The following is a 15,013-nucleotide window of genomic DNA, read 5'->3' on the forward strand; positions in this document are numbered from 1 at the left end:
TGCCACTAACCCGGTCTTTTCCATCCCGAAAGCGGCACGGCAGACAGCACTGCATGGTCTATTACTGGAGTTACAGACATGCACCATCTGTCAACTACTACTGGAGTTACAGACATACACCATCTGTCAACTACTACTGGAGTTACAGACATGCACCATCTGTCTACTACTACTGGAGTTACAGACATGCACCATCTGTCAACTACTACTGGAGTTACAGACATGCACCATCTGTCAACTACTGGAGTTACAGACATGCACCATCTGTCAACTACTGGAGTTACAGACATGCACCATCTGTCAACTACTGGAGTTACAGACATGCACCATCTGTCAACTACTGGAGTTACAGACATGCACCATCTGTCAACTACTGGAGTTACAGACATGCACCATCTGTCAACTACTACTGGAGTTACAGACATGCACCATCTGTCAACTACTACTGGAGTTACAGACATGCACCATCTGTCAACTACTACTGGAGTTACAGACATGCACCATCTGTCAACTACTACTGGAGTTACAGACATGCACCATCTGTCTACTACTGGAGTTACAGACATGCACCATCTGTCTACAACTACTGGAGTTACAGACATGCACCATCTGTCAACAACTACTGGAGTTACAGACATGCACCATCTGTCAACAAGTACTGGAGTTACAGACATGCACCATCTGTCAACAACTACTGGAGTTACAGACATGCACCATCTGTCTACTACTGGAGTTACAGACATGCACCATCTGTCAACTACTGGAGTTACAGACATGCACCATCTGTCTACTACTGGAGTTACAGACATGCACCATCTGTCAACTACTACTGGAGTTACAGACATGCACCATCTGTCAACTACTACTGGAGTTACAGACATGCACCATCTGTCTACTACTGGAGTTACAGACATGCACCATCTGTCTACTACTGGAGTTACAGACATGCACCATCTGTCTACTACTATTGGAGTTACAGACATGCACCATCTGTCAACTACTACTGGAGTTACAGACATGCACCATCTGTCTACTACTGGCGTTACAGACATGCACCATCTGTCAACTACGACTGAAGTTACAGACATGCACCATCTTTCAACTACTGGAGTTACAGACATGCACCATCTGTCTACTACTGGAGTTACAGACATGCACCATCTGTCAACTACTACTGGAGTTACAGACATGCACCATCTGTCAACTACTACTGGAGTTACAGACATGCACCATCTGTCAACTACTACTGGAGTTACAGACATGCACCATCTGTCTACTACTGGAGTTACAGACATGCACCATCTGTCTACTACTGGAGTTATGGACATGCACCATCTGTCAACTACTACTGGAGTTACAGACATGCACCATCTGTCTACTACTGGAGTTACAGACATGCACCATCTGTCTACTACTGGAGTTACAGACATGCACCATCTGTCTACTACTGGAGTTATGGACATGCACCATCTGTCAACTACTACTGGAGTTACAGACATGCACCATCTGTCAACTACTACTGGAGTTACAGACATGCACCATCTGTCAACTACTGGAGTTACAGACATGCACCATCTGTCAACTACTACTGGAGTTACAGACATGCACCATCTGTCAACTACTGGAGTTACAGACATGCACCATCTGTCTACTACTACTGGTGTTACAGACATGCACCATCTGTCAACTACTACTGGAGTTACAGACATGCACCATCTGTCAACTACTACTGGAGTTACAGACATGCACCATCTGTCTACTACTGGAGTTACAGACATGCACCATCTGTCAACTACTGGAGTTACAGACATGCACCATCTGTCTACTACTGGAGTTACAGTCATGCACCATCTGTCAACTACTGGAGTTACAGACATGCACCATCTGTCAACTACTACTGGAGTTACAGACATGCACCATCTGTCAACTACTGCAGTTACAGACATGCACCATCTGTCAACTACTACTGGAGTTACAGACATGCACCATCTGTCTACTACTGGAGTTACAGACATGCACCATCTGTTTACTACTACTGGAGTTACAGACATGCACCATCTGTCTACTACTGGAGTTACAGACATGCACCATCTGTCTACTATTGGAGTTACAGACATGCACCATCTGTCAACTACTACTGGAGTTACAGACATGCACCATCTGTCTACTACTGGAGTTACAGACATGCACCATCTGTCTACTACTGGAGTTACAGACATGCACCATCTGTCAACTACTACTGGAGTTACAGACATGCACCATCTGTCTACTACTGGAGTTACAGACATGCACCATCTGTCTACTACTGGAGTTACAGACATGCACCATCTGTCTACTACTGGAGTTACAGACATGCACCATCTGTCTACTACTGGAGTTACAGACATGCACCATCTGTCTACTACTGGAGTTAAGGTCATGCACTATCTGTATGAAACGATGAAGAAACATGAGCAGTCGGAGCTCCACATGGTCAGCTGTCCTAAGTTATCTGCTGTTGGGAGGATGAACATTGCCACTCTACTGGGATACAGGCTAACAGTGCCATAACGATGAGGTTAGATATAACCGGCACATCCTAAACCGGCTCATCCAGTGTGTAGAATTCTGTGGCGTTTTTGAGTGAGCCCTGCGAGGCAAGGATGAAGCGGAGGGCTCCATCAACCCTGGTATTTTTCTTGGATTAGTCGACTTTGTTGACTTCACTCAGACACAGCTGGTGTTTGTGCTCAGGTAAGTCCACAGCAACCATGCAGCGCAGGAACAATTTTTTTTTCGCTTCACTGATTCAACAGCGACCTCAATCCCAAATGTGCTTTTGGAGGGCATGGACAGTATTTTTATGTATTTTATTGTAAACATACACAGACACCTAGACAGAGACACACACACTCACACGCAGACACACACACAGACACACACAAAGAGACATACACACACAGACACACACACATATACATATACACACACACAAACACTATGATAAGGACAGTAGATGCTTCTTACTTGTAGAAATGTGATGTCATCAGTGCCCACCGTCTCTTCTATGGCTCTGATTGTGTCTGAAAGTGATGAGATATCTCTGCTCATCTTCTCAATCTTCTCCTTCATCATCTGACTCTTCTGCTCCTCTTCCTCCCTCAGTGAAGTTATCCTGGTTGCCTCTTCATCTCGTAGAAACTGGTGAAGCTTCTCAAACTCTTTCTTGATCTGCTTCTCTGTGTGCTGGGCCTGAGTCTGGAATAAGGTCAATAACAGAGAAAGTGTCTACTAGGGAATTCCTCTGGATTAACACACTTCATAAAAGCTTTGTCCAACATCAGTAGATATTCTTTTCATGCTTGAGTCCTGACTCTCACCTTAATGTGTTTTGCTGTTTTATCATAGGTGAGTTTAACTTTTCCAAAAGCCTTTAGCTTTTCCTTAAAGGGATCCGCTTTGACCTTGACCTCCTCCTGGAAAAGTGGGAGAGAGATAGAGAGAGATAGAGAGAGATAAAGAGAATGGAGGAGATAGAGAGAGAGAGAGAGAGAGAGAGAAAAAAAAGAGAGAGAGAGAATAATAATACAGTAGTCTTTTACATACAAAGGAATTTGTGACGCCCCTCAGATGTCTTGGTGACTATTCCAACATTTGGTGGCATAATTCTGAAAAGTCCTGAATGTGAAAATAATAAAGACAAATCAAGTCTCACATTTCAGTGAGCTTCTTGACTACAGCAATAGTCAGTCAGATTTTTAAATATGATTTTGGCAGAACATGGATTGTCACCACTAAAGCAACACATGGATGCATTTCGGTTGGATGTTTTGTGAACACTTTGGGATGGCATTCTTGAGAGGGCAAAGGAATGAGGTGATGGTGCTGCCACCTAGTGTTGAAAGGCAGTAATAACAGCAACTAGAGGCATTTTGAATATTGTGATAAGCAAATATTTGTTTAAATGCTGGACTAAATCAGGCTATAGCTTGTTGTTAACAATCCAATACAAAATCTTGTGGTTATCAAACTTACCTTACGGTCAACTGCTGCTTCATCAATGGGACTGAACTGGTGATTCCTGTGGAGTTTTGAGTCTCGACACGAGTAACACAGAAGCTGCTGATCATCATGACAAAACAGCTTGAGTTTGTCGCCATGGAGACTACAGAGTGCTCCTCTCTGACTTCTCTCCTGTAAAAATGTCTCACACAGGTTTTTTAATACGAGGTTAGTTGGTGGCACCTCCTTCGATGACCTCCTCCTGCAGACTGGACATTCTCTGGATCCTTTGGTTTCCCAGAACTGCTTTAGACAGGCTTTACAGAAGCTGTGACTACATGACAGAACAACTGGGTCCTTGAAGATGTCAGTGCACACAGGACAGGATATATCCTCCTCTAGCTTTGAAGCCATTTTCCAAGAGGAAATATAAATCTGTTTTAAGCTTCCCTCTCGTTGTAACTTTTCCCAAAACTTTACTTTCACTTTCAGGAGTTGGATAAATCCAGTCGGTTTCTGAGTCCTCTTGTTGTTTTAAACTATGTATGCAAGCATGGCAACCTTTCCAACGTCTTTATAGAAACAACTATGTAAGGTTTAGTGTTTTTAAATAAAGTTCTCACCTGCTAGAACAATAATTGTAGAAGTGTAACGTCGAACAAAGCTGCCGTCTGTCTCTCTCACACTCTCTGCCCAACTCCACCCCCTCTCTCCCTCTGCTTTATTTTATTAGATTCTCACCTGACCTGCTGGAGCAGTTTTGTGTCGGTGTGACAGGGAACACAGCAGCCGCCCTTCACTGAGCTTCACCTCCACCTTCAGGAAAGGAGAGTCAGAGGGAGGGATCTGGAGGAGCAGGGAGCTGATTGGTCAGTCTCACAACAGTCATCCAATAAACATTTCTTTAGTTCCTCCTTGTCTTGAGGATCAGAGGTCAAAGTACCTGGATGAGTGAGCTCTAACTTACAGTCATAAACAGGCTTCATGTCAGTGTTTTTCCTCCACTATCCACAGATATGTTGTTCTGATCTCATTCCTACTGCAGATCTGTTCCTTCACAGACACACAGAGAGCTGTCTGTGCTGTGAATGACACCTCCAGTGTACACACTCAGCACACCCAGTGTGTCTGATTTTCAGTGACATTATCAAGGGAAATGACTGTATTCTTTAACCTGGGCCCTACTAAAAGCTGACATTATTACTTAGTAATTACATTATTGCTCATATGTAGTTGCTATCTATAGGTATCTATCTATATGCAGTCATTGGTAGTTACCTGTACTGTGGGTTACATATCACAGAGAGAGGGAATCAAATACTCTCTGTGAGTGCATGTTAGTGTCCTTATCGTATTATCCTGTTTGCTCAGCTCTGTTATATATTAACTCATAGATACAGACAAGCCTAGGCTGGAACCATACACATCGAGTTCGGAGTCTTCTCTACCACAGGCACTGACTGGTAGTCAGACAGCATAAGGATTTGCAGAAGATGTGTGTAAACATTTGAAAGCTTGTGTTATGTCTGTTGTGGTCCTGTTCTTGAGTCTGTGGTGGTTTCTGCTAAAGTGGGTCTCTGTTGGTCTCAGTCAGAGGAGGGACATAGGGCAGAGTTTCAGCTTCAAGTTCAGATAACACACCTGACCTTTGAGACAACATCAGAGTTTGTGTTTTATAGTAAGGGTGGGCAAGTGTGTGTGTACGTGTGTGTGTATGTGTATGTGTATGTGTATGTGTATGTGTATGTGTTTGTGTATGTGTGTGTGTGTGTGTGTGTGTGTGTGTGTGTGTGTGTATGTGTGTGTGTGAATGTGTATGTGTATGTGAATGTGTATGTGTATGTGTATGTGTATGTGTATCTGTATGTGTATGTGTGTGTGTGTTGATTGACAAGTGATTACAGGTGAGACCCAAGGCATCTGAAACAGGTAAACAATTAATAACACAAAGCAACAAATACTAGGGCCCTTACAGTTTGTGTGTATGTGTGTGTGTTTGACTGTTTGTTAAGGATTGTGTTTGCGTGTGTTTATGTGTGTGTGTGTGTGGGTGTGTGTGTGTATGTGTGTATGTGTGTGTATGTGTTTGTGTGTGAGTGAACAGTACTGTGCAAAAGTTATAGGCAGGTGTGAAAAAATGCTGTAAACTAAGAATGCTTTCAAAAATGGAAGTGTTAACTGTTTATTTTCATCAATTCTTCATAAATTAACAAAATGCAGTGAAGGAACAGAAGAAAATTCTAAATTAAATCAATATTTGGTGTAACCACCCTTTGCCTTCAAAATAGCATCAATTCTTCCAGATACACTTGCGCACAGTTTTTGAAGGAACTCGGCTGGTAAATTGTTCCAAACATCTTGGAGAACTAACCACAGATCTTCTGTGGATGTAGGCTTCCTAAAATTCTTCTGTCTCTTCATGTAAACCCAGACAGACTCGATGATGTAGAGATCAGGGCTCTGTGGGGGTCATACCATCACTTGCAGGACTTTCTGTTCTTCTTTAAGCTGAAGATAGTTGTTAATGACATTGGCTGTATGTTTGGGTTTATGTTCCTGCTGCAGAATACATTTGGTGCCAATCATACGCCTCCCAGATGGTATTGCATGATGGATTAGTATCTGCCTGTATTTCTCAGCATTGAAGACACCATTCATCCTGACCAAATCTCCAACTCCACTTGCAGAAATGCAGCCCCAAACTGGAAAGGAACCTCTACCATGCTTCACTGTTGCCTGCAGACTCTCATTATTGTACCTCTCTCCAGCCCTTCGGCGAACAAACTGCCTTCTTCTACAGCCAAATATTTCTAATTTTGACTCATCAGTCCAGAGCACCTTCTGCCATGTTTCTGCACCCCAGTTTCTATGTTTTCGTGCTTAGTTCAGTCACTTGGCCTTGTTTCCTTGTCGGGGTAGAGCTTTTTGGCTGCAACTCTTCCATGAAGACCACTTCTGGCCAGACTTCCCCGGACAGTAAATGTCTGTACCTGGGTACCACTGGTTTCTGCCAGTTCTGAGCTGATGCCACTGCTTGAAATCTTCCGATTTCGAAGGTAAATAAGCTTGATGTGTTTTTCATCAGCTGCATTAAGTTTCCTTGGCTGACCACTGCGTCTACGATCCTCAACATCTTCTTCAAAAGAGCTTGAACTGCACATTTTGAAACCCCTGTCTGCTTTGAAATCTTTGTCTGGGAGAGACCCTGCTGATGCAGTATAACTACGTTGTGTCTTGTTGCTGTGCTCAGTCTTACCATGTAAATGGATACAAAATAAACATTTATTGTTTACATTTTTCAAAGCATTCTTAGTTCATAGCATTTTTTCACACCTGCCTAAAACTTTTGCACAGTACTGTATGTCTAGTAAATGTAGAGTCTGTGCCTGTGTGTGACAGCAGTATAATCATGTTAGAATGAATTAACCTAATTGAAGTCAGCGATATTTTCAAGGACCCTAAAAACAAATGTCCCGTGTTACAGGATTGCATGAGAGTGAAGTGTGCTGCTGTCAGATGTCATATTTAATGAAGACGGTTGGGTGTTTATATGAATAGGTGGCAATTTTCTTCATAAATCACACCTGGTATTTTAGACCAAAAAAAATGAGTTATTTTCGTGTAAAATGACAGATTTTATGATGTATATTTGATACATATTGCCAGTGTGTGATGTTAATTGTTAAAGACATTGTTAAACACAGAAAATACTACAAATCCTGAGATTTAGATTTGCACTAGTTGTACCTATGTTTTATTTATATTTTATTTTTAATTTCCTTTCTATTGGATACAAACAAGTGGAAAAAAATCATTAAAAAGAGGCTTAAAATAAAAATATGTACATAATTGTTGACAAAATTGTCAGAATCAAACTCACTTGAATCTTCAGAAAATATTTGCAAAAAGCATTATTAACATTTCTTTCAGGCCGGTCAATTCTGTAAACGTGTTTCGTCACCATCACCATAGGTTTAGAAAATAAAAGTAAGTTCTTTAGGAATATATTTTACAACATTTCTGTCAAAGATATTTGCCCTTCAATTTGCCATAATACAGAACAGAGTTCAGATCATGTGGCATCTTCTTAAGGCAACTAACAATACAACCAATTAGTCGAGACCTCTGGGATTTTCTTAAGGCAATTAGTCAGAATGGTTAATGCATGAAGGATTTTTTAACAGCATGTCATCATTAACCTGCCAAAAGGAAGTAACCTCATCTCTTGCTGTGCTGCTCTACTTTCACTGAAGCTCTCAATGGTAACATCCTCAGAGGAGAGAGTTTACAGCCAATAGCAAAGAATGGAAACACTCTCTCAGTGAAAGTGTGTGTGAGAGTGTGTAGATGTGTGTTATTATCAGGGTCAGACAATGACAGCTTTCCTCTGTCCCAGTCCAGCTGCACTCTGATCCTCTGGAGTTTCTGCTTCACTGTGAGGAGAGTAGGGGGCTGTGGTGTAGAACGTGCTCCATATTTACCATCTTGATGCCAAACATACCACTGTCCACTCATGGCGGTATAGTCTCCCTTCCTCTGGAAATACTCTGTCATCACACCCACATACCAGTCTGTGTTCTCTCCAACCTCCACATCCCAGCAGTGAGTCCCTGAGTTAAATCCCTCAGAGCCCAGGATTTCGGCATACTTATCAAATCTCTCTGGGTTATCAGGAAGCTGCTGGCTCTCATCACTGTATCTCACACTGGTCAGATCCTCAGACAGGATGAGATTTACAGCTGCAGTATTGGGATCCAGAGTCACAGGAGCTGCAGAGTGAGAAACACAAATGGTTTAGGTGGAAATATACAAACAAATATACAAACTACAGGTCATTATCTGTATTTGTATTTGTATCTGTTAAAACAACAAAATTATCTGTCTTTGGGTCTGGATTCAGATAGAAAGCCAGAAGTGGGCGTGGCATATACGGCATGTTACAGTAAATCAGGCTCATGTTGTATTTTTTAGCCTAATATTCATGTGTATATGTGTGTGTGTGTGTGTGTGTGTGTGTGTGTGTATATGTGTGTGTGTGTATATGTGTGTGTGTGTATATGTGTGTGTGTGTGTGTGTGTGTGTGCTAACATGTATGTTTGTTTTGTCTTAAACACTATGACCTCGAGTATGTCTGTGTGGGTGTGTGTGTGTTGCGGGGTCTGTGTGTGTGTGTGTGTGTGTGTGTGTGTGTGTGTGTCTGCATATGTTTGAGAGTGTATATCTACTGGTCTTATGAGAACAGAAGCAGAGACACTGTGAGGTCTAGTAGGGCTCTCCTCCAGTTCCCCCTTCTGCTTGGCAGCTCTTCTGATCTCTTCACTTGTCTTCTTATTCCTTTTGGAGGTTCTTTCTGCTCTTATTTATGTAAAGCACATTGAATGGCCTCTGTGTATGAAATATAAATAAACTTGCGTCCGACTGTCCGTCTGTAATTGTTTGTGTGTGTGTGTGTGTGTGTTTTGTGTTTGAAAGACATGTATACACTTACTGTGTTGGACAATCTCCTGCATCTTCTCCCAGACTCTGAACTTCAGGTTGCCCAGGTGTTTTGCCACATCGATCAGAGCTCCTGAAACCCTCTCTGGATCCTGCAGTGTGCACTGGGCTCTGGAATAACATTCAGGAGTCAGTGCTGCTGTGGGTTTGGGTTCAGAACCACAGAGAAGAGAGAGACAGGGGGCAGATCACTCACCTTTCCACTGTGCTCTTGTAGTTCTGTGAAATGATGAAGGAACAAAATATTTTAACATAATTGGTATGAAAATGGCTCATAATAAACCTTTATTTACTCATGCTCTCTCTACTTCCCTGTAAGCTGACACACCTCCTCTCCTCTACGCGCCCCCCCCCCATGTCACCTGATACATGATCATCGTGTACATCACAAGTTTTTTTTACAGGTGCCCCTGTCCCTAATTCATCCTGTTTCTTTTGTCAATGACCATTTGACATTTTACACACAGAGGACATTGGAAGACACAGATAAACACATTTTCAGTCAACTGTGGCTGAGTATGAGTGTGTCTAAGTGTAAGTGAGTGTGATTGAGTGTGGCTGTACATATGAATGATGGTGATTGGCCAGAGCTGAGTTTCTCCACAGGTGATTTGGAAAGTCAGTAACAGCTGAGTTCCAGGACAGTTTCTTCAGGTGACATTCACTAACTCCTAAACGTATGCACCATCACACACACACACACACACACACACGCACCCACACACAAAAGTACACACAAAGATACACACACACACATACACACACACAGCCAGCAAGACAGACACAAACATAAGTACACAGACGTCTGTCTGATTCTACCACTGCTACAGTGGTTATGAGTGTTCTAGACCGTTTGATCTGCCGCTGAATGTCATTATCCAGGCTAAACTCGTGCTGCAAATGGTCCCGCCCCTTCTGGGGCTCTCGTAGACTCTCATGTAAAATCCGTTTTTTTATTATTAACAAGGATTTCAATGCAATCTCTATGGGTTTCGGGAGGGCTAGCACTAATGTGCTTTCTTCATACGTAGTTGCAAAATGCTACAGTTGTCAAGGGCACATCAAAGACTGTTCAAAATTAGCTACTGGAGTGTATGCTAGCGGTCGTGTGGAGGAGGTGAAGTAGATGAACTATGTAGCCATTCAAGCTGACGTTTCCACTCAGACAGAGATGGTGTTTGTGCTCAGGTACATCAACAGCAACCATGCAGTGCAGGGACGCTTTTATGAGTTTCTTCACGTCACAGATTCAACATCGGCATCAATCGCCAATGTGCTTCTGGAGAGACTGGACAGTATGAGAAACTCATGAGTCAAGCCTATGATGGAGCCAATGTTATGAGGGGACAGAAGGCTGGTGTGCAGCAAAAGGTCCTTGAGCAGTTCAAGAATGCCCATTATGTGCATTGCTGTGCTTTTTTATGATATTTTGCCTTTGTTAGCCAATAATTTCAAGATCAGTCAATAAATATTATTAGTTACATTTAGTGATTTAGCAGACGCTTTTATCCAAAAACAACTTCCAAGGATGTATACACTTTTTTTACATATACACTGATGGCACACTGCACATCAGGAGCAATTAGGGGTTCAGTGTCTTGCTCAAGGACGCTTCGACAGGAAATCAAACTAGCAACCTTCTGATTACCACACGACTTCTCTACCTCCTGTGCAACTGTAGTGCCAAGGTGTACCCACACAGATCAACAATGCCGAGAGGAAACGAGATATCCGAGAACATCAGGAAGAAGGTACTGACAGCCCATCAGTCTTGGTACTGACAGCCCATTGGGTTTTGTCTTAAATATTGCCCCTTTTTTATGTTGTTCATGCATCCTTTTAAGCAACATTTGAGTCATGTGAATAATGAATAAGTGGGACCATTTATTGAGGAACCACATCATTTTTGCTTATGAAGGCTCCTGGATGCAACTTTCTTTCATAGCTTTCCACTTGTAACTTATGTAGCTAGAGGGGAAATATTTATGTTGTGTGCTGCCATTTAGTGAACAAGAAGGTGTTGCTGTATTAGTTATTAAGCTAACAACAAATTGATACAATTGTTTTGCTTAATGTACCTACTGAATTGGTCGCCTTAATCATTACCAGATAAATCCCCCCCCCCCCCCCCTTAATATTTTTCCAGGGTCATATCAACACAATAAAACCACATATTTCATCATTCAAATCAGCAATCACACCTTTCACACCGAAGACACACACAAACAGATACACACAGAAACACACAGAAACACACATACACACACTATGATAAGGACAGTAGATGGTTCTTACTTGTAGAAATGTGACGTCATCAGCTCCCATCTCCTCTTCTATGGCTCTGATTTTGTCTGAAAGAGATGAGATCTCTCTGCTCATCTTCTCAAACTTCTCCTTCTTCATCTGACTCTTCTGCTCCTCTTCCTCCCTCAGTGCAGCTATCCTGGATGCCTCTTCATCTCTTAGAAACTGGTGAAGCTTCTCAAACTCCTCCTTGAACATCTTCTCTGTATGCTGGGCCTGAGTCTGGAATAAGGTCAATAACAGAGAAAGTGTTTACTAGGAAATTCCTCTGGATTAACACACTTCATAAAAGCTTCTTCCAACGTCTGTAGATATTCTATTCATGCTTGAGTCCTGACTCTCACCTTAATGTGTTTTGCTGTTTCATCATAGGTGAGTTTTACTTTTTCAAAAGCCTTTAACTTTTCCTTTAAGGGATCCAATTTGACCTTGAGCTCCTCCTGAAAGAGAGAGCGAGAGAGAGAGAGAGGGAATAATACAGCTGTCATTTACATACAAAACTATTTGTGACGCCCCTCAGATGTCTTCCTTGACTATTCCAACATTTGCTGGCATATTTATGAAAAGTCCTGAATGTGAAAATAATAAAGACAAATCACATGTCAATAAGCCTCTTGAGTACAGCAATTGCCAGTCAGATTTTCAAATATCACACCACTAAAACAACAAATGGATACATTTCAATTGATGTTTTGTGAACACATTTGGATGACCTTCTTGAGGGCGCAGATGAGTGAAATGATGGTGCTGCCACCTAGTGTTGAGTTACAGTAATAACAGCAACTACAGGGAGTTTGAATACTGTGATAACCAAATCATTGTTAAAAATGAAGGGACTAAATATCGGGCTATAGCTTGTTGTTGATTATCCAATACAAAATCTTGTGGTTATCAAACTTACCTTGAGGTCAACTGTTGCTTCATCAATGGGACTGAACTGGTGATTCCTGTGGAGTTTTGAGTCTCGACAAGAGTAACACACAAGCTGCTGATCATCATGACAAAACAGCTTGAGTTTGTCGCCATGGAGACTACAGAGTGCTCCTCTCTGACCTTTCTCCTGTAAAAATGTCTTACACAGGTTTTTTAATGCAAGGTTGGTTGGTGGCTTCGCCTTTGATAACCTCCTGCAGACCGGACATTCTCTGGATCCTTTGGTTTCCCAGAACTGCTGCAGACAGGCTCTACAAAAGCTGTGACTACATGACAGAACAACTGGGTCGTTAAAGATGTCAGTGCACACAGGACAGGATAAATCCTCCTCTAGCTTCGAGGCCATTTCCCAAGAATAAATATAAATCTGTTGGAAGCCTCCCTCTCGTTGTTTTTTCCAAAAACTTTACTTTCACTTTCACGAGTTTGAAAAATCCAGACCGTTTCTGAGTCCTCTTGTTGTTTTTACCGATGTATGCAAGCACGGCAACCTCTTCAACGTATGTTTTAAATAAATGATGTCCAGTTTGAGTGTTCCTATTTTAGACTCTCACCTGCTAGGACATTTGTAGAGTTGCAACGTGGAACAAAGCGGCCGTCTGGCACTGAGCTTCACTTCCTCTATACAGCGTCAGTTTTTCTCCTCCCATTTTCTCTCTCACACTCTCCAAACCATAGACATGTATAGGTAAACACCGCCTCCACTGCTTCTCGGTGAAACGCGTCGCCGCCATTTTGGGAAAGGAGCTCTCTGCCGTCAGAGGTCTGTCAGACGTGTCAAACTAGCGCAAGTTGCCAGGAGCTGTGGTTTATCTGGATAAAAATCACGATAACCTTTTACATTTCGCAACCAATTTCATGGAGTATTCAAGGGTTTATGCTCTACGTGAAGTGTGTGAAAAAGATTTGCCTCTACGTTACTTTGAATCTCGCTAGTTTAATCGCCAGTCATACATGTGCATGGGTCTATAATAAACGCTCGTGCATTTTGAAAATACTGAGAAGATCTATAAACTATCGAAATAGTGCTTCTTTAGTTACTACGTATTGACCATCATTAAGAGAAAGAGCATACATCAAATAGTGAGAAACTGGCAGTCAGTGTGTTTTTCATAGTTTAATAGTTCCTTTTCAAGTATGTGCATTAAGAAACCTTGAACAGTGCAATTGGCAATACACAGTTATTTCACAAATCAACATTAGGCTACAAAAAAAAACTATATATTTCTATAGCAGTAAAAATATACACATCTCAATATATACATAGCCTACACATCTCAATAGTTGAACTGTAATATAAATAACATAGCATATATATAATACAATATAATGACTCAGTATAATGTGCAATGGAATAACATATGATATATATAATATGTGATACAATATAATATATTTAAGTATAAGTATATATTCATATTATAATATATATATATATGTACATTTGTACAATTTGACATAATATACAATCATGCTCTTAACATTTTCAGATCTATGCAGTGCAATTGACACAATATATAATTGTGAAATAACTGTGTATTGCCAATTGCACTGTTCAAGGTTTCTTAATGCACATACTTGAAAAGGAATTAAACTATGAAAAACACACTGACTGCCAGTTTCTCACTATTTGATGTATGCTCTTTCTCTTAATGATGGTCAATACTAGTAACTAAAGAAGCACTATTTCGATAGTTTATAGATCTTCTCAGTATTTTCAAAATGCACGAGTTTTGAAAGTAAAGTGAGCGTTTATCATAGACCCATGCACATGTATGACTGGCGATTTGACTAGCGAGATTCAAAGTAACGTAGAGGCAAATCTTTTCACGTAGAGCATAAACCTTTGAATACTCCATGAAATTGGTTGCGAAATGTAAAAGGTTATCGTGATTTTTATCCAGAAAAACTGCAGCTCCTGGCAACTTGCGCTTGTTTGACACGTCTGACAGACCTCTGACGGCAGAGAGCTCCTTTCCCAAAATGGCGGCGACGCGTTTCGCCAAGGCAACGGGCTGAAGCAGTGGAGGCGGTGTCTATCTATACATGTCTATGCTCCAAACACCTCCCTTTCTCTCCCTCTTTGTGTGCAGAGGTCCGTAAAGAGTCGTAAATAAGTCGTTGACTTATTTATACACTATTATGCAGGCTTTTGACGTGCGAAGTTGAAACGTCAAGGGAAAGGGGAAATGGCAGTGCGACGACGCCTATGTACCACCGAAGAAGGTGAATTATGTTTGTAAATGTAAGTCGTGTTGGACAGAGGAGTTTTCATGCGTATCAAACTGTCCCCTTGAT

At 41.6% G+C, this 15,013-nt stretch overlaps 1 protein-coding gene across 1 annotated transcript in view; it reads right to left on the reverse strand.

The window, feature by feature from the left end:
- LOC308365948 (E3 ubiquitin-protein ligase TRIM35-like) overlaps window positions 1-13,061 on the reverse strand; it is a gene marked incomplete at both ends in the record, with an annotated part of 17,214 nt that extends 4,153 nt beyond the window's left edge. Inside the window, 11 exons of the mRNA XM_080839583.1 lie at window positions 3,007-3,237; window positions 3,360-3,455; window positions 4,015-4,173; window positions 4,723-4,797; window positions 5,260-5,264; window positions 8,211-8,750; window positions 9,471-9,589; window positions 9,675-9,697; window positions 11,774-12,004; window positions 12,127-12,222; window positions 12,684-13,061. Of these exons, the coding sequence (XP_080695709.1) occupies window positions 3,007-3,237; window positions 3,360-3,455; window positions 4,015-4,173; window positions 4,723-4,797; window positions 5,260-5,264; window positions 8,211-8,750; window positions 9,471-9,589; window positions 9,675-9,697; window positions 11,774-12,004; window positions 12,127-12,222; window positions 12,684-13,061 (1,953 nt within the window). The remainder of the gene's footprint in view (window positions 1-3,006; window positions 3,238-3,359; window positions 3,456-4,014; window positions 4,174-4,722; window positions 4,798-5,259; window positions 5,265-8,210; window positions 8,751-9,470; window positions 9,590-9,674; window positions 9,698-11,773; window positions 12,005-12,126; window positions 12,223-12,683) is intronic.
- Between the last annotated feature and the right edge of the window lie 1,952 nt (window positions 13,062-15,013).

This window comes from Sprattus sprattus (genome assembly GCF_963457725.1).
Source record: "Sprattus sprattus genome assembly, chromosome: 5".
In the NCBI taxonomy this organism is placed as follows: Eukaryota; Metazoa; Chordata; class Actinopteri; order Clupeiformes; family Clupeidae; genus Sprattus; species Sprattus sprattus.